Source organism: Xiphophorus hellerii, chromosome 22 (assembly GCF_003331165.1).
Source record: "Xiphophorus hellerii strain 12219 chromosome 22, Xiphophorus_hellerii-4.1, whole genome shotgun sequence".
NCBI lineage: Eukaryota > Metazoa > Chordata > Actinopteri > Cyprinodontiformes > Poeciliidae > Xiphophorus > Xiphophorus hellerii.
The window spans coordinates 11,116,335-11,135,602 of NC_045693.1; the positions used below are offsets into that span (position 1 = coordinate 11,116,335).

The 19,268-nt window shown below is 38.8% G+C and overlaps 1 protein-coding gene across 2 annotated transcripts in view; it reads left to right on the forward strand.

The window, feature by feature from the left end:
• mcu (mitochondrial calcium uniporter) overlaps positions 1-19,268 on the forward strand; it is a 64,609-nt gene that overhangs the window by 29,690 nt on the left and 15,651 nt on the right. For both annotated transcript variants that reach the window (XM_032552918.1, XM_032552919.1), the window contains exon 2: positions 1,253-1,363. In XM_032552918.1, coding sequence (XP_032408809.1) covers positions 1,253-1,363 — 111 coding nt within the window. The remainder of the gene's footprint in view (positions 1-1,252; positions 1,364-19,268) is intronic.

Below are 19,268 nucleotides of genomic sequence, written 5' to 3' on the forward strand. Positions count from 1 at the left end.
AATCTAAAAGAAACCAACAGCTTTCAGAAATCAATGCTTTAGTAAAATCTAGTTTGCAGATATTCTGACACTAGAGAGTAAACAGCATTGTGAAGATCAAGGAGCATGTCAAATGACATAAAAATAAACATTTCGGATTACATGTGGTGGAAAAGAGACATCAAAATGAACACACTATCCCCACTATGAATCGGTGGAGGGAGGATCGCTCCTTTAGACTAGCCGCAGCAACAACTGGCAAACACTTGGTGGAACTGCACATCTGCTGAACTTACCATACCTCAGTCCAACGCTCCTTATAAGAACGAGTGTAAACAGCATAATGGTGGAGTATTGTTGTGATGACGTGCTGAAAGGGAAAATGTCACAAAGAGTAGGAGGAGACAGAGGTCCAATTTCAAGAAATTGAATGGTGAAGTCAGGTTTTTAAAGTCATGTTTGATATATACAACATTTTTATAACAACTGAAGGTAATAGTTACTTTATTGGGCTCTAAAATGGAACTATGTGCCAGAAAAATACGTAATACTGCCCTTTTAACGAGGAAACTGGTGTAAGCTGATGGAAAGATCATTGCAGAATAATCTTAGAAAGCCAAAAGACAAGCAGTTGTTTGGCAGAAATCCAGGAGAAGTCCCATCTGAAGTTTGCCACAGGTCATGTAGTCGACACATCTAACAGGTAGACATACTGTAGTTCTGTTCAGTTCAGGTCAAAATGCAACTTTATGGCATACATCTAAAATACTATTTGGGTGGAAAACTGAACTTAATGACCCGAACTGCAGCTCCAAAGTTACATTTGAATCATTTAGATCAAAGCGTACTCATGTGTTAGGATGGCCTAATCAAAGTCTAGCTCTAAATTCAGAAGAAATTTCTTTAAAGATCTTTAATGTTCTCAAATATTCTTCAATTGCTCTGACTGAGCTGATTTACAAAGAAGAAAGGGGGGAAAAAACATTCAGTTTCTAGATACAAAAAGCTGGTAGAAAAGACCAACAGCTCTTCTGCTGTAGTAAAGTGTATGACCCATTGGCTTCCACTTTACTATTATACACGACTGAATGATAGTTAATCTATCATAGAATCTCATTACAATACATTAAAATCAGTGGATGGAATGTGACAAAATGAGAGAAAGTTTGAGTGTGGATATATCTACAAGGGTCTGTACTGGCCTCATTTTCTTTGAGCCAAAGATTTTTCCTTAACTTTTGACATGTGTGTGTTTGTGTCTTTCCTTCTGCAGGAGGTGCTGCCTGCTACTTTCACCCGTCAGACTGTCAGGAGAGCTCATGGTATACGGTCAGCAGCCCACTCCACGCTCTTCACCCAGACCACCACTGCCCTGTCTCCACAGGTTAGCGTTCTGCGTGCCTCTCTGTGTGTGTTGGTAAAAGAAAGTGACATGCACAAATTGATTCCTCATTGTTTGGGTTATTGATTTCTCTGCCATTTCACAAACACAAATGAAAATCAATATTTTATTGAACCGTGATCAAGCTAGTGTTTGGCCTATTGATGGGTGACAGTAATGAGCCCCAGGAATGTCAGGCTTTTCTGAAATTTCATCATTTATTACACCTGTTGAGTCATTTTTAAAGGTCAGCTGGGAAATTTCTTGATCCATTCTGAAGCCAAGATTTCAGCCTGTATTGGTTCGGAAAGCTAGCCAGATATTGAAACTAGTGTCATTCTGCCACAGAGAAGCAGTTTGTTACCATCAGCAAATGTTTAATGTTTCATCTGTTTGTGGAATGTGTTGCTGTTCATTCAGAAAAATCTCACATCAAGAAGCAGTGGGCTGCATCAATGATTAAGTATTCACTTGTAGGCTTCAGCTTGTGTTCAGTTTTGTTTTAAATGAGGAAAACATTCAGGTTATTTATATTTTTACAGGTATTCACTTACTCAGAAGTGAGATTTTTTTTTGCAGGCAAGTCTCCAGTGTGTCTGCAGATTAGCACCAAACTGTTGCAGAGGATTGGTAGCTGAGACCTTCTAACCAAACATGACAGACAGTTCTAAGATCTTCACCTTCTCACCATTACCACTTTGTCCTTCACTCCCTCGTCTTCCTCAGACCACAACTCTCATTGCTCTGTGTTGCTGTGAGTAAAGGCCGGCTGGAATCCAATAAAGCAGACGCATTAGGTTAAAAAGATCGGCTGAAGGTTGAGTGGGTGTATTTTTTCTTATTTATTTATTTTTCCAGGAAACACACTTGGCCCACTAGCAGAACTTGTACGGGGATTAAAATTTGATGATGAGAGCAGGATATTTGTTCCTTGAGTGCTTGCAGATCTGTGGATATCTGTGCATTATCTCCACTGACCATCAATGCAGGGTGTGTATAAACACTCCTGCTGCATTGGCAGGGAGTGGATGTTTGGTGGGCTTTGTTTGATCTGCTGCATGTGTATTTATGTCATTGGGTTATGTGAAACATAAAAGGGCATTGTGGGGTTTTGCGGGGCGTTGTGGGATGCATGGTGAAAGATGAGCAGCACCTTTCTGCAGACTGTTTACACTTTGCACAGGCTCAGAAAGGACAACATAGGAAGTATATGCATTACATCAGGTCAGGGCTGTTGTAAATGATTATTTTAGTAATCGAGTAATATATAGATTATTCTGACGATTAACAGATCATAAGAGTAATCTGGTATTTTTGCTTGAGTAGCTCCTTTTTAAAATAGTATTTTATTGTTCAAAGTACAATACTTTTTGAACATCACTCATGTTTGAAGCATGATTTTTTTAAATGCAAAAATAGATGAGAAATAAAACATTCCACATTAACTTTTAAGAACTAAAAAGCAACGATGGAGGCGGAAGGTATTAACATTGATTTATATCGATGGATATTTAACAAGTTAAAAAAGGGTAAAGTTACACTAATAAGACTACAGAGAGGAAAGTCAGGTTTGGAAGTAAATAGCACTTAGCATTCATGAGCAGCTCATTGGAGGAAGTGAGGGCTTTTCACAAAACAAAACAAAATCACCTGACAGGAACACAGTACGCTAACTAGTGAAAAATAATTTAAGAAGACATTCTACTAATCCTTACAGCTAGGGATGCAAACATTCAATTGACTTACAGCTAACTGTCGAGTAATGGTTTGTTAAATTACAATCAGTTCCAGTCGATGAACTAATAACGCACACTTAGACTTTATTTCAGTGTGGTAGTTTGGCCGCCATCCAGCAGAGGGCGCCACTTGTCATCCTTAAGCTGAGGTGTTGTAAGAGAAAAAAAGATGGCGGAGAGTGAAACAGTCCAAGGAGATTCTACTGTGTGATGCAAAATGCCCTATAGGCAGTTCTGTTTAGAAATATAAACACTCGACAGGCTCAAGCAGTTTCTGTCCAATCTGTTGACAGAAACTGAAATTATCTGTTGGTGGAGGATTAAGTGTTTTATTCTTTTTATCTTTTTCTCTTCTATCCAGCAACCTAAGAGGTTCTTAGGTTATATTTTATAATATAAAGTATTATAAAATATAATATTTTATATAAAATAAGTTAATAATGTGAGTATTATACTGACTGTAAATACAGTCAGTAAAATACAGCTGAAAATGTTTAAAAAAATATGTGCTTTCGTAAAATTATATTATGAAAAATGAGCCCAATTCGTATTATGGAAAAATGGTCAATCCCCCTTGATAAAAGAGGAAACTTGGGATCTTAAGAAAAATGGCTGCTTATCATTTAATCATTTGTCAGTTGATAAGTACAATCGTCTCTTTAGATCAATTTATTAACCAATAGCTTGCGCCCTTAGTTACAGCCCTAAATTACATACATTGTTGGATAGTAAAAAGGTGTCTGCTGTGGACTCTTGGCCTTATTCACAAGGGGAAGAAGCAACACAGCTGATGGTGACTTTCTCTGTTGTCCCAAGTGTGTCTCCTTGTGCCGTGTATCCTCCTGAGGGAGCTGTTTGTGCAGAGGGCAAGGACTGAAGGGAGGGAGGGAGGAGACATGCGAGACTCAGCAGGGTGGGTCTGCATTGCCAAGTCCTCATGCCTCAGTTGGGTACAGCTAAAGATGATACTGTCATAACAGGATAAACTTGAGGAAGCAGATATGCTGTACGCAAGCTTTGTATGCATAATAAAGTGGCTGTAAACCCATCTGCCAATATGTGTTCTGCACTGTTCAGTCTTTTTTTTTATATTGCAGCCTCTCCTTCATATCTCTCCTCTGTTCTCCTGCATTGCTGCAGTACGGTACACTCGTCTCCTCCTTGCCAAAGCTGGCACTCCCTCCTTTTTTCCCTCCCACTGTCCCTGTTTTAGCATCCGTCGGTTTAACTGCAGCCTCCCGCGGGGTTCCTGTGGGTCACGGCCGCGTTCGCCCTCACGCACGCAGGGCCAGCCTCTGCAGCGCCGCAGTTCTTGGACAAACCTTTCGATGCGTCTGCAGCTCAGCTCCTTGTGAAGAAGAGCGGTGACAGTTGTCAAATGTCAAAGCGGCGGGAGGACGAGAGAGAAATCTCAATGAGGAAGAAACAGAGATGTTTGTTCCTCGCTGGAGCTGAGCCATGTTGCTATCGTGCAGGAGAGTTGGAGCTGAAGTTCGCTCCGAAGAGGAGATGGTCAGTATTGAAGCTGACAAAGATGGAGTACGAAGAACATGTAAATCTTTGGAGGAAAAAAATGCATTATTCCCCCATTTAGGCATTTGTTGTTCTACACTACAAAAACACAAAATCTTAACACATATTTTGGTCTAGTTTCTAGTGCAAATATCTTAGTGCACTTGAAATAAGACAAAGCTAACATGATGTAAGAGCTTCTTTTAAGTCACTAACTCCATATTAATGAAAAAGTATTAGTTATAAGTGAAATAATCTACCAGTGGAACAAAACATTTTAACTTGTAATATGGAAAACATTGTCCAGTTCCACTGGCAGATTATTTCACTTAAAACTAGTACTTTTTCAACAATAGAAAGGAATTATTAACTTAAAAATAGCTCCTCTAATGTGCTGAAAAGATACTTGAAAGTTGGTCTTGTAATAATAATAATACCACAAATTATTATTTCAAGATGGTTCACCTCCTTTTTGCACAAGAACATCTGGAAAACAGACCCTCCGCAGGCCTAAATACTGGAGAGCAAAGGACAGATGTTAAGCAGATTGTTTAGTCCTTGTGTAAAAGCACAAAATGTTTGACTAATGAGTCAACAACCCAGCAGCTCTAATTAACTTCTTTTACTGTAAATCCTTTCTTTGTGGAGTATTTCAGGAGAAAGAACTGCAGATTAACATCTGATGGTTCTGATCGTTGGATAAAATAAATGCCTGACATTGACCTGCTATCCCAGATGCAACAAGCTTCCCGTCTGTCAAACTTTTGTTTCAGTCAGAGGATATGAATTTATCGAGCATCTCCTCGCCTGTTTCAAACCCTTTCGCTCCTTTTATGGGTTTCTGTCTGAGAGTGCTTGTGAAGTGACATTTATTTGGATCGTAAACAGCCCAAGTATGTAATTTATCTCACAAACAGTGACACTGTCTTACTGAATCTCATTTTGCTTTATTTGTTTGGGTTCTAAAATCACCAAAACTGAGCTATTAACCTATTTATATGAAGGAGGAAAACCTCTGTAGCACTCTGGGAAACTTGACCTTAATAATTAAAGAAAAATGTTTCTCATTAATTTTCTGTATTATGCCATTTGGTGAACTGCTTTGGACGTTCTTATGTTTTATCAGATGATAAGAACCAAGCCCCCAAAAAATGCAGCTCACATCTGTTTGGTTCTGCTTTTATGATTTCTAAACTTTCAGTTTCAGCAAATGAATCCAGGGCGCGCCGACAGACTTACTGAGCTTTAATTAACTCAGTGCCTAATTAGGAAGTCGGTTCATTCTCATGTAATTGCCTGTTTTTAGTGACAGCGCTCAGTGAGTCATTGATGCTGTTATCAGATTTTCAGGTGGCAGCTGTCAGCAGATGGGACAAAAGTTGAGAGAGCCGGAGTTTGAAGATTTGAAGGTTTCATGTCAGTGTAGCGCTGACTCAAACTGTCAGCTGAAGGTAAATAAAAACAGAAACTTCAACTCACATCTTCAGGACTGCTTCCAGGCTAAATGATCTCATGAAGGATCTGATTTACTACACATTTTTTTTAATTGAAGCTTAATATTTTTGCATTTTCTGGCCTGTCAGAGCTCCATGTATTTGAAGAAAGGTATTGATCTATGCTGCCTAACCTTTCATTGATTGTTAACAAAACAAGCAAACAACATGAACAAAAGCTGGGTTGATCTAGTTTATGTAAATTTCCGGTGCCTAGAACATCAGAGAGAAATTGATTTTCCGTAGGTGAGGGAATTTAAAAAATGAGGAGAGCTGCCATGAGAAGTTCTGAATATTGGATATGAAGGCCCGGTGATTAAATCCGTGAGCATCACCATAATGGAATCGCATTCTGTTTTAATGAAAAATGGGATGCGGTTAATTATTTTTTAAAGCATAATGAGTCGATGCCGCTTGGTAGTAAAGATTGGAGCTGATGCTGAAAATAAACCTGTAAACATGTTAGCAGATATACAGAAACACAACAGGAGATCTCACCAGGGCTCCTACTCACCCAGGAGTAATCTGGAGTTAAAATTCAAGATTTATTTCAGTATAGAAAACAAAATAACAATATGGAGATGTTTTAGATATCATATTGTCTTTTTTTGTCCCTTCTGCTCTTTCCTTTGTCACTACCACTCTTAATTCCTTTTTTTCCTTCCTTCTTGCCTATCCTCTTCTCTTTTCTCACATATCAGCAATTTAGTCTTTCTTCACTGAGTGGTAATTATTTTTCCTAACAGCAATGGCGTTTTTACTCTATCTGAGAAGCAGCTGCTGTAAAACAAGAATTTATCTCTTGTCTAAAAACAAATATAATATCTGATTTCTTAGGTTAGCGATCAGTATGGCTAAAATAGGGCACTATTTTTTTTGTGCATTTCCTTGAGAATGTCAATACTTGAACTTTGAGATTTCTGAAAGACCATTTTATTTCATCACAGACAGAAGTTAAAAGCTCAGATAGCAGATAACCTTCCTGTTATCTTCTGAAAGTTTTGCTCTTTCTTGCTCCCTCACAGCCTGAATGAACTGCAGATCTGTCTTACCTCCAACTTCACTATTAAACACCTAACTAATACTGAAAAAGGCTAACTAACTAAGTCTTTTTTCCTCAGTTATATTAGCCAAACTGAAGAGTGTTGCTGTCAGTGTGACGTAGTTGCTTTTACGTAACATTAAAAGTCATTGCTTTGCTGAACGTCTTAATCAGAAATGTGTCAATAATAAAACAGCCGAAATTTGAAAAGTTCTATACTATAGTTTCAGGAAGTATTTGCGGATGTAATTTGGTGGCATCAAATGATTTCTTTTATCCCAGTTAACACCAGTCATCAGCCAGGGGTCATCCGGTGTCAGGGAGGCTGCTAGGGGTGACCCTTACAAATACTCACACTGAGACTCCTAAACCTCCACTTACTGTGATAATAGCTCTCAAATTAAGTCTCAGTGCACATTACCGTCCTGTAGTGCAGCTCCGTGTTTTCTGAGTGCCCCAAATTGTCTCTGAGAAGCGAGAAAAGCTGCAAGGTTTCGTCCCTAGTGGGAAAGGCGATGGGAAGTATTGGGCGCCCTTGTCCAAGTTCATTTGCCAGCATGCAAGCTGGACCAAATCCTTCTGTGACGGATGGAGGACAGTGAGGGAGAGAACAATAGCAGCATGGGGTCAAGCGGTGGAGGAGGCCCTTGAGAATGATGGAGAAAGAAATCACATTGAAATGGGAAGGTATTGAGGAGGAAGGTTAGGACAGTGGGCAGCATACTGATGCTGAGGATTATGATGAGAATGAGGACAGAAAGATACAGAGGCTGTTTTTGTCGGAGTATTGAGGAGGCTGTCTGGCTTACTTTGATGTTGGTTCAAAGTGCCACAAATGGGTGAATTTGAGGCAACTGCAGTTAGCCAGTATCTGATCTGGTAATGCTTTATGAAATTAGGCATTGCCTGGTGTAAGATTCTCATGGTAATAGTTAAAATATCCCAGAAAATTTAAAACGATAAAAAGTACAAACCTTATTTTCTTAAGTAGCAAAGCAAAAGTCCTATTACTGCCAAAGCCTGAAAAATATATTGGTTACTATGATTATAAAAGCATTTATTTATTGGTTGCTTTATTTTGATATATAGTTAAAATGTATGTATCCATATTCAAAGTTGAAATAAATTAATGAATTAGTTAGAAGGAGAAAACAAGGCAGTCCAGAGCAAAGCCAGAAGTTGCCAAAGAGTGATACTTTTAAATTTTGCAAGCTGACCTTTTGTATTATTGTACAACACAATACCTGTACAAAGTAGCAAAGTCTGCAGCTCAAAATTTACTTCAAGAGATTTAAAAGCTCTCCATTTGCCTGTAACTTATTATAATGGGTAATGGCTACTTGTGAAGAAAGTCTACAAATATTTTTGCAGCATGCAGAAGGATGTAATTTCTACTCCTGCTCTGCCATGTTTTGTTACACCGATGTGCACAGCCTTACTATAGTCTTTAACCACATTTTAATGTCACATAGGGACTCGCAAATGGTTATATATCTATGGTAAAATTACCTGATTCCATAAGCATAATATTGAGTATTAAAATGTCAACCTTAGACAAGTTATTTTAAAATAAAAATACATAAATAATTAATGGAGATGTGGTGAAAAAGCAACATAACCAGTCAGAACGCTGTGAATTCTACCCCATTGATTCCAGTTTACACGCACAATTCAAAATCACCACCAAAGCAACATATATACTGCAAAGACAATTAATAAATTCTCTATATTGAAAAACATGCATTTGCATGACATGTTTTCTATATCCCATCAAACATGAAAGCCAACACTAAATAGCAGCTTTGGTGTCTGTACTGTGAACAATTTGACTGCTTCCAAACAGCCAAATGGCTTTTTTCTTCAGAGCACAATGACAGTGTAGTGACATTTTTTTTCAGCCACCTGACTGACTGTGAAGCCGACTGGAAGGAGAGGGTCACTCTGACACTTTTTCTGGCATTTTATTAAAAGGCCTCTAAAACGTAGAAATGGTATTACGTAATATTTCTTTGGTTTTGAAGCCATAACGTTTTAAAGTCTTGCTGTACCTGCATGCCGATTACCGACTCATTCTTCTGGGACATTATTTGACCTGTCTCAGTGCTGTCAGTTTTGTGAACTCTGTGTTTGGCGTGGCTCCCAGAGCTGTCAAAGTCCTGGTCATCATGTTGGGTCCAGAGTACTGGTCCGCCCCCAGAGCCGTCTTCCATCTGGTGGCCGGACATCACGGTAATTTGGCCGCTGTGACTTTTTCCTCCTGCTGCTCTGCAGGTGTGCAGAATAACAGGAGCTTCACAGGGTCCTGACTTATTTCTGCAAACTGCCCAAAGTGTGTATGAAGGCATGCTGCTCATCACGTGGCCCCGTTTCACAGAGCCTGTGAATGTTTGATGTTTGTTGTGAGGAGCCTGGAGTGTTGCGTTTGCTGGCGACAGCCTGAAAAATAATTCTAGAGTTAGATTCTTTTTATGAACACACAAAATAATCTTCTCTAAGAGAGATTTATGGTGAGTAAGCAGCATTTGAGTGTTAAGCACGAAAATACATATCACAATAGCACTCATCGATCTATTGCTTCAGCATTTTAACAACTAAAGCAAAGTATTTGGGGAGTAAACACTGTCGTTGCTAAATGAAAGTTATTTTTGAAGGAGACCTATTATTCGAAATTTACTATGTTTATGTTTTTGTACTTCCACTTGGTTCTCAGCTGCTTCTAAAATCAGCTTAAAAAACTCACCCATGGCATGAACCATTTCAAAACTCTCCCCAATTGTTGAGTCACCCAGTGCAGTTACTTAGTAACCTCAGCCAAGTCCAGCCGGTTACATAGCAATCCAAGCAGAAGTACAGCACGTTTGGTCAGCTGGTTTTACCGCTGCATACTATGTACAAGAGCTGCTGGAAAAGACGAATATTTTGTTGTTGACTTACTATTCAGACTTACTATTGCTGTATTCTTGCTGGTTGTGCATAAAGCTCAAATTCTGTTTTTCAAAGATGTAGAGTCGTATAATTGTGCATCTGTTTGCAGCCATTTTCACATGTGAGTGTACACCTTCAATTGGTGGGCGGCACTTTAAATCCAAACTGCAGCAGCTATTTGGATTTAAAGTGACAAGACACCCTAAAACAGCTCAGTCTAAAAGAAGCTCAAACCAAGCAGAACTGAGTGGACTAAAATTTCATTATAGAAGATTGATTTTATGCAGAAAATGTAACGGTCATGTTTTTTATATGCCACAGAGCTATCCTTACCTCACCTTTAAGTTTTATGGCTAACTGAAGACTGTTGGTATCGATGCTAACATGAAGAGATCTGTGCTTGAATGCCTCCTGTATGAATCAGATGTTGTCCAATTCCCTTTAACTCCTTGTGCAGTGTCTGCTCAACTACAAGCCTTTCATTATGCCAGTGCTTCAACACGTGCCCATGCTGTGTGTAGCTCACAGAGATGCTGAGCATAACGTGTCGACTCCCTGACTCAGCCAAGCGAGCAAGACTCTGAGTTCAGTTTTCCAGACTTTTGGATGCACTAATGAAGCCAGATAGCCAGTGAGTTGGCTCTGACTTGGCTGGAAATTAGATGTGAGCTTTAGTTTTTATAAATTATTTCATTTTATAGGACTTGTAATAAAAAATTAAAAATGAGGGCTAGAGAAAGAGGGGGAGAAGATTCCTCTCAATTTATTCCCAGGCTCTGCTGCATAAATAACAGATGCTGCTTTAGGAGGAAGTCACAATAATCTGTGAGATACTGTACAAAGCCCTGAATGTCACCTCCTTACAGACAGGAAAAGTTGTTGTTGTAGTTTAACCTTCCTTTGTGTGAGAACAACAACCTTGTGAATCCGCTGTGTTTGTGGCTTGAATTTTGTCTGCTTGACACGTTCATGTGTGTCAGATAATTCTCCTAAATCCATAGAGGATATATTTTCCCAAAATATGCCAGGGAAAATTAAAAAGCTTTTTGGTTTTGATTTTTTTTTGTAGGGTTTTATCTATTCATCCATTGTCTTCCGCTTATCCTTAATAGCTGTCGCCTTACTTAACACAAATAGCAGATCAGCAGCAACTCAATATACAGTATTTAGGGATCTTGATGTGGAGGAAACGAGTTGCTGAAATTTGAAAGAAATGTGATTTTTAGGTGACTTTCGATGTCACATGGTTGTTGGTGTCAGACGGGTTGATGAGTGCTAAAGCTGATCTGCTGGGATTTTCATGCACAACCTTCTCTGAGACAACATTTCACTGAGAAAAATCTGAAAAATATTTTTTTTCAGCAAAGTCCCTCGTCTGATAGTTTTATAGGTTTTATACGCTGTTTTTTTTCTCCTCCTTTCACAGTTAACAGTTCGATATTTGAAGTGGAAAATTCCATGTCCATGTTGATACCCTATGATCTGTGAAAAATCACTTAGCACATTGTTTCTTGCCTTTTTCATTATGTGAAGAGTTTGTGCTTCTGTTGAGGTACGTCACACATCTTGAGATTACAGGAAAATGGTTTAAAAAAAAAAAGAATAGCGATGAATAAAATTCTGCATTTCCTCTGGGAGATTCATTTAATGGATCAAGTTATAGAAGAAATATTTTTCATTTTGATTCAGTGTGGGAGCTCAACTCCAAGGAGAGTGAGCTGAAGGTTGCCTGTACACGGATTAAAAAAAGAAGAAGAAGAAGGCGTTCAATATAAGAAAACAAAGCAATGAAAGTTGCTACAGACTGCTTCAGAAAAACAACTATATCACTGAGTCCTAAAAAGCAATATCTGAAGTTTTACAACAGAAATTAAACCCGATGTGTACAAACCTGAAAATGTCTCAAGCTGAAGTGAAATGCTTTAAGAACTCAGAATTAGATCTTAACAGCAAAATGTTGAAACCTCTTTTGCAGACAAATAACCATAAATTGTACCTGAACATAACATAATGCAAATATTTCTTTCCAATCCCATTGAAAAGCTCAAAATCAGTCCTTTACAGTGTAACAGATGTGTTATTTCTATGCAGAAGTGATTGTTAAAATATATATGACACAATGAATATTTAAGGCACATAAATACGCACTCATTGCCCACAGGCTTGTGCTTTGCAAGAAACTGATCTATAGAAATTTGTATGTAATTGGCATGAGATGACAGTTCTGATTGATGGTTCACACAGAAACCTTGCAGTTTTCTCCCCATTTCACATGGCTACTTTCCATCTTTGTTAGCTTCTGCAGAAGAATGTAGTTGCAACACATTGTGGTTTTGAGACCATTTTCAAGTAATATAATGATAATGGCATAATATTGTAAGTGCATATTCTCTAAAAAAACCAATAAGCTTATATTTCTAGCAAACAGACTGCTTCAGAAAAACAACTATATCATTGTGAATCCTCCAAAGCGGTATCTGAAGTTTTACAGCAGAAATTAAACCTGTTGTACATACCTGAGAAACATTTAACACTGGAACTGAGAGACATTTTAAATGTCCAAAATAAATAAAAAAAACAAACAAAAAACGAAAAATAAAATGCATGCTGAAATCTCCAAGAAAATTGCCCTTCAAAATTTTTAGTCTCTAGTTGAGACCAATTCACAAGACTGGAGCTTTTTTCATCTAGTCTTTAGTAAAGAGAGAGATGCATGGGAAAAACAAAAATGCAAATGGAAATTAAGCTTGTTTTAATTTATAATGTGATTAATTGATTTATTGCTTATTGTGGCTGGCTTAGAAATAATATTTCAGTAGTGTGTCCGTGTAGCAGTATTGATTTATCTGGAATACTTGTGAATCAAAGGAGCCACAGTCCCCCACCTTTTAACGCTTCTGTTTCCAGATCAACCCTGTTGCTCATCGACGAGGTCAGGGTTGGTGTGTTTATCATTCATTTGAAAACAGGACTACCTTTGGATGCATTCGATAAATACTGGTGAGGACACTTTTCCTTCAAAAAAGAGAAAAATTGAAGAAGAGAAATAACGAGAGTAAAATGGTTTGCTTCTCAGCTGAACATTATGTTACTGAAATTAACACTGAAACAAGCAGCTAGTGCCATCTGGTGTATGAGCTTTCAAGCAAGGTCTTACTGTGCCTGCAGACTGACCACACAAGCACACACGCAATAAATGCATTGTGTGCAAATATGTACACATCATTTATGCAAACACAGTTTTCAATAATTAAGCTGCTCTTATTTCAGAGGCGATCCAGCGTGTGCAGATGCTGCTTCTTGGCACGATTCAGTCCTTGGATGTGCCGCCCTGCAGAGCAGCGTGCCACACGGCTGCCTGTCTTCTAATCACAGGCGGTAAAACCTGCACTGCTTATTAATAATGCATCATGTTCCAGTGTTGTTAGTCCCAACGAGGAGTGTGTAAATGTGTGCTGGAAAGATGGCTATTACACTGCAACTGGCCCATATGTCGAGGAACAGATTCATCCACAGTTGAGATCTTATCCCATGGATTAGGCAGGCCATGAGTCGGAATTAATTAATCAAAGCTTGTTCTCGAGCCTGAAAGGCAATTTATTGAAACGCTTTGAAAGATTAAGCAGGAATTATTTATATCTTGCTGTGACGGGGGTCGGGTTTCTGACGGCTTCATTGGGGGAAAGTTGTTTTCAAGTCTGCATTGCAGTGGAGCGAACAGATTAGTGGGTGCTTTCACAGGGCACGGCGTGCTCCGTCACGGTTTCCCTCACACGGCGCGTGAACGGAGATTACTTAGCGGCGAGGCTTTCAAAGAATGACACTGCACATTTTACATCTGCTAATGGCTTTTACAAGGCAAGCAACACAATCTGTAGAAAAGGCAGAGATTTCTCTTGTTACATAAGCTCATCATCGCCGAGGCGCTAGAAACAGCGGCGTGTATGTTGTCGTTCTTTTTTTTCTGCAAATCCTGAGTGGCTACCTTCTCTCTCTGTGTGTGTGTGTGTTCATTTCTCTGTATTTAAGAGAAAATGGAGAATGTGTGCGAGTGTACAGATAACTGAGAGCCTTGGAGTACACACAGGTGTGCTTTTTGAGCTTTAAAGAAAAGGCACATGTTTTGAAGAAGAAGAGAAACCCATATAGTGGAATTAAATTTAGAATTTATTTAGGTGTAAGCCTTACAAATAATTGCATCAATAATAGTTTAAAAATGTGTCAGAATTTGACGAAATACAGATTTTTAAAAAGGATACTGAATTAAAAAAAACACCTTCAGCTCTACTGGTGCTGATAACATCATAAGAGGCACAAAAATCAAGCTGATTAACTGGCATTGAGAATTGTTTCTACAAAGATTTAGTTGCATTTAAATGCAAATAATTCAGCCTCGGATGTTTTAGCCAGTGTTTAACTCCAGTGACTGCTGAAGCCACGATGGATACGGCGGTGGATTGTCGACCTGAAATACGTAGTAATGACGATCATCTTGAGAACTTCACCTATTAATAATTCATTACATTTTTTTATTTGATTGTTTTTTATTCATATTTTCCACTCGGGATGTTACTAAGATCTTTCATGATGAAATCTCTCCATTCCAGTCAGTACTGTGCTTATTTGGACCCTTGAAAGATTAGATTTTGTTTTCTATCATTTTCAAATGTGGAAAAGATAAGGTTCTGAATTTAATGGATTATTTTTTACATTAATCTATAGTTGAATAATATGTGAAATCTTTAATGTGTAAAATTGAAGTTTCTGTTTGTTTGAGTCACTGACAGAACCTACATAAAAATTCACAAATATTCAAAAATAAAAATCATAACTTATTCATACAGCACTCAAAAAATAACAAAAGCTGAGTAAGGTGCTAAACAAAAGTTCTCTAGACATTCAAATCAAGATTTTCATAAAATCTTGCTAACTTGGTTAGCCAGTTCATGACACTAATATTTTTTGGAGAAATTTCAAAAATAAGAGAATCAAAAATCATAAACTGTCCTAAACTGTTTGAAGTGCAGAGCAGTTTATTGCAGATTTCTGAAAGTATTATAGATTTTGTGAAGTTTCTGGGTTGAATTTACAATTCTGGATAGTGACTTTAAAATTAGGCTGTTTGTACATTACAGAAGAAAAGATCAGAAGAGGTTTAAATGTGTTGCAGTCAGCAGTCTCCTAATATGCTGTAAAAGAATCGTAAAGCCAGAAAGACAGCAAGCCAAAAACATGGACCTTTTAGTGGGTTAATGAAAGAGTTTCCCGTGGCTCCGAGTAAGACAGTTGACTCAGTGCATTTTCTGTTTAATAGCTCATAAACCTCCTTTGTCATCCCTGATGAAGCACAAAAGTCCACAAACTGTAGTCAGTGGGGTCTCAGCTGATGGCACTGATACTCTTCGTGTTTTACTCATTAGTTTACTTTATCTCAGAAAGCAGGTTCTTCTGAAATGTTTTCCTTCCCTTTTTGAGTGACTTTGTGACATTGGCACTTCTGGTGCAACTAATTACTTTATGATTGAAGATCAGTGTTTGGCAATAATTTTGAAGCTTACAAATATTTGTATGTAGTTTGTCACAGTTTATTATTATTATTATTATTATTATTTTCTATTTATTATTTAAAATTCTGTCACACAAGAGATTTAAAAGCAGTGGAAGATTTTTTTCAGTGCTTTGTAACCAGGTGGTGTTAGCTAGCCCAACTAGCGTCCTTTACTGATCAACTAGCAACACAAGGAAGTTAAAAAATGTTACTTCAGTATAGAATACTTTAACAAAAGTGCAGGTTGTCAAGCTAAAATCAGTCTTCTTAATGCCCAAGGCCAACATTTTACAGCTTAGACTCATAGAGTAACTTAATTTTTTCAGGATGAAAGTCATAGTATTTTTAAAACATGATGTCGCTAGTTTGCCCCTTGTTTGTTCTTTCTACTGTGGCATGCATGGAGTGCTTGTTTGATGCTCTCCCCTGATGAACGCTCTCCTAACTTTCAACTGTCTTCAGATGTGAGATGATATATTTGACATGCATTTTATTTTTTGTGCAAATTGTTCTTTATAGGTGTTTCCTAGCGACAGCTCAGGGCAGCGTGTTACCACAGAGATGAAAGCAGTCGTGTAGTTTAGAGACAGCGGTTTCTGCCACTCAGCCTCAAGGGCACCATGAAGTGGGAGTTGTGTCAGCAACATTATTTCTCAATATTGGTGTCTGTTCAGCACTTACCCAGATGCAATGTATAAGCTCTGCTTGGCACCTATTATTTAGTTGGAGCTAAAAGGATAGATGTGGGGAAGAGGCTTTGAAACTGCAGTGTAATTATGTGTTGAGATCCCTGCATGGAAACAAAACTGGAACGATGAAAGGTCAGTGCTGTCTTGACTCGTCAGCCAGCATTGGGTTTAACATAAAATATCATCTCACATCAACCTAGCTGAATCTCCCTTTTTTAAAATATATAATAATTGATAATGCTACTGAGAATGTTGCATTAATATAGTCAGTAAAGTTTTTTGTTTTTCTTTCTAAATCATCACAATGAGAAGAAGAAATGATGGAATTAATTCACTTTAACAATATTTATATTATAAATATAAATTAAGCATTTCGGTGTTTTGTTCCTTTACAAGATAAGAGTACCTATCTAGAGACTTTAAATTAGAGTTCCTGTTTCTCCAAGGTTTAAACATGAGTTGACAGGGAAGCTGTTGTCTCTGGAAGAGACAAGAAAACATCCTAATAATTTATCCTAAATCATTAGGATGAAAAGTAAATGCTTGTTCGTCCTAATAATTCAGAAAAGGCTTTCAGAAAATATCTACTGGCCCAAATTCACCCATATAGTGAGTGCTATAAGTAAAAAGTTTAAAACAACTGGAAGTGTGACAAACGAGGCAGCATGAGTTTATCTTATCGCACACAGTGAATACAAGGAACATAAATAAGTCTTCAAAGCTCAATGTTGAAGATACACATCAAAGACGGGCATCTTGACATCGCCATATTTTCTCAACAACCATCAGATATGGGATACAGAGGATTTCATCTATATTTATAGCATGATGAATAATTGTATTCAGCTAAAAATTGATTTGTTCTAATAGATTTTGTTTCTGCAACTAAAAAACTAGACTTTTGACTCATATTTTTGCACATCTTTTAAACATGCTTTCAACGCCTTACCTTAAGTGGATAGCACAAGATGAACCATCACTGTGAAGAGCCTTTTTTAAAAATTCTGCCTAAAACTTCATTCTCAACATTGCACATCTGATATCCTTAAAAGCAGCTGAAAACATTAAAGGTAAAAGAAATAAACTGCAATGCAAAGCGGCTACAATCTGTGGCTACAATCTGCTGTTGAAAAAGCTTCACTTCCCATTCAAAAAGCTTCTTCACTCCAGTATTCAAGTGCTTTGGCTTACCTTGACCTGCAGACTTGGCATCCATGCCAACAAATCCACTCAGTAAAAACTGCACCAAAGGTAAAATTGTAACTTTAAGTTTGGTGTCAGAGTGGGAGATTATTGACAGTCAGGCTGAGCTAAGTCTCAACCCTTAAAGACCTTAAAAATCACTAAGCTGCCATATAAAATCATCTTGTTGCTAGGGATACAAAATCCAAACAGCTGCATGAATTTATCAGTTTACTGGTGTCAACGTAGGGCTCTGCTTAAAGGTCTAAAGCAGGATCAGATCTTGATGTGTCCTGTATTGTGCTAATATTGTCCAATCAAAGCCTAGACTTGACTTTACATCCTTTCAGTGCAAAGCTATGGCATATGAAAGCATCATATAAATAACCCAGTTTCATTAATTTTCCTCAAATCTGCTGCCAACAGTTTTTTGTTGTTTTGAATACGACCGTGCCGGAGGAGGAGGAAACTAATAAATCTTGCATATATCCCCACATGCATAATCACAACTGAAATGAGAACAAGAATGTGATTATGTTGCTGCGAATTCACTCGACAAATGGAAACGGTTACACATACAGTAGGGGAGGTCTTGTAAACACACAGAGCTGCAGCTCTTTCTCTCTGTGAGACTGTGTGTCAGCAGCGTTCCTCCGTCTGTCTGCAGCATAATGGCACTTGGTGGTGTATGAAAAGGGGATTGATCCTCGCTGCAGAGCGCTGTCATGTCTCTGGTTCGTCTCTAGCTAACACAAGAGCCGTTTTGATCACCATCTTCTTCCTGTTTCTGAAGCACAATGTGATGGGCTTGTAGTTGATTTCATACAGGAGTTTATTATTGTAAACTGAGGAAAGCGCTCCGATATAAGTGAGAGCCCGGGTGAAGCGCAATGCAGATGAGATATGATGAAGGAGCAGTAAAGGGAACATCAGGATTCAGTGCGAGTTAGTCTGGGATGCGGGGAAGGGAGGGTGAATTCGAGGGGCAACCCCCCCTTTGAAAGGCGAGGGATTCCTTTGCTGCAGTGATCAGCAGCCTCCCCATCTCTCCCTCTGCCTCCTTCTCTCCTTCCCTCCAGTTCCTCATCCCCCTCTCTTCTATTTCACAAAGCGGAGTCACGTTTCAGAGAGGAGGGATTGTGTGCTGCAGGGTACAGTATGAGCAGCACATGGTTAGAAACGTAAGCACACTCGTGACTCGCACCTCTCTTCTCCGTCCTCCTTTTATCCTCACACTTTCCTCCTCCTGTCCTTCCTCGCCTCTTTCTTTTCTCCAGCTCATCCGACCATCACCTCCACTGAAGGCTGTTTCTTTGTTTCGCCACCGAACCCTCGGCAGTGAGAGATTGATTCCAAGGCTGCTGTGCTGTTGACTGCTGCCTCACTGTTAAATATTTCAGGCTGCGTTTCAGTGGCTGCGTGTCTGGGGAGAGGGTGAGGATCTTGCTCAGCCGCTCCCCAACCACAACTGACAAACAGCCCGGCAAACAGACGGGCCGGCACACTAGTGTGCTTCTGTGCCAGCTGCGCTCGCGCACGGCTACATGTCACTGCACAGACACCCAGCCGGGCTGCATTTGCGTACGATTTTCATGTTTCTGTGGCGAGTCAGGGCTGCGTGGGAGGTTTGACTGCGAAATCTTCAAACAGGAGAAACTAATGAATGAGGAAAGCAGAGCTGGACGGCTCTCTGCAGATGGTGCAGTTATTCCAGACTGGCCAAAAGCAATTTCTCAGCATGTCATTCGATCAGCAACCTAATCACTGTTTGGGCTCCACTT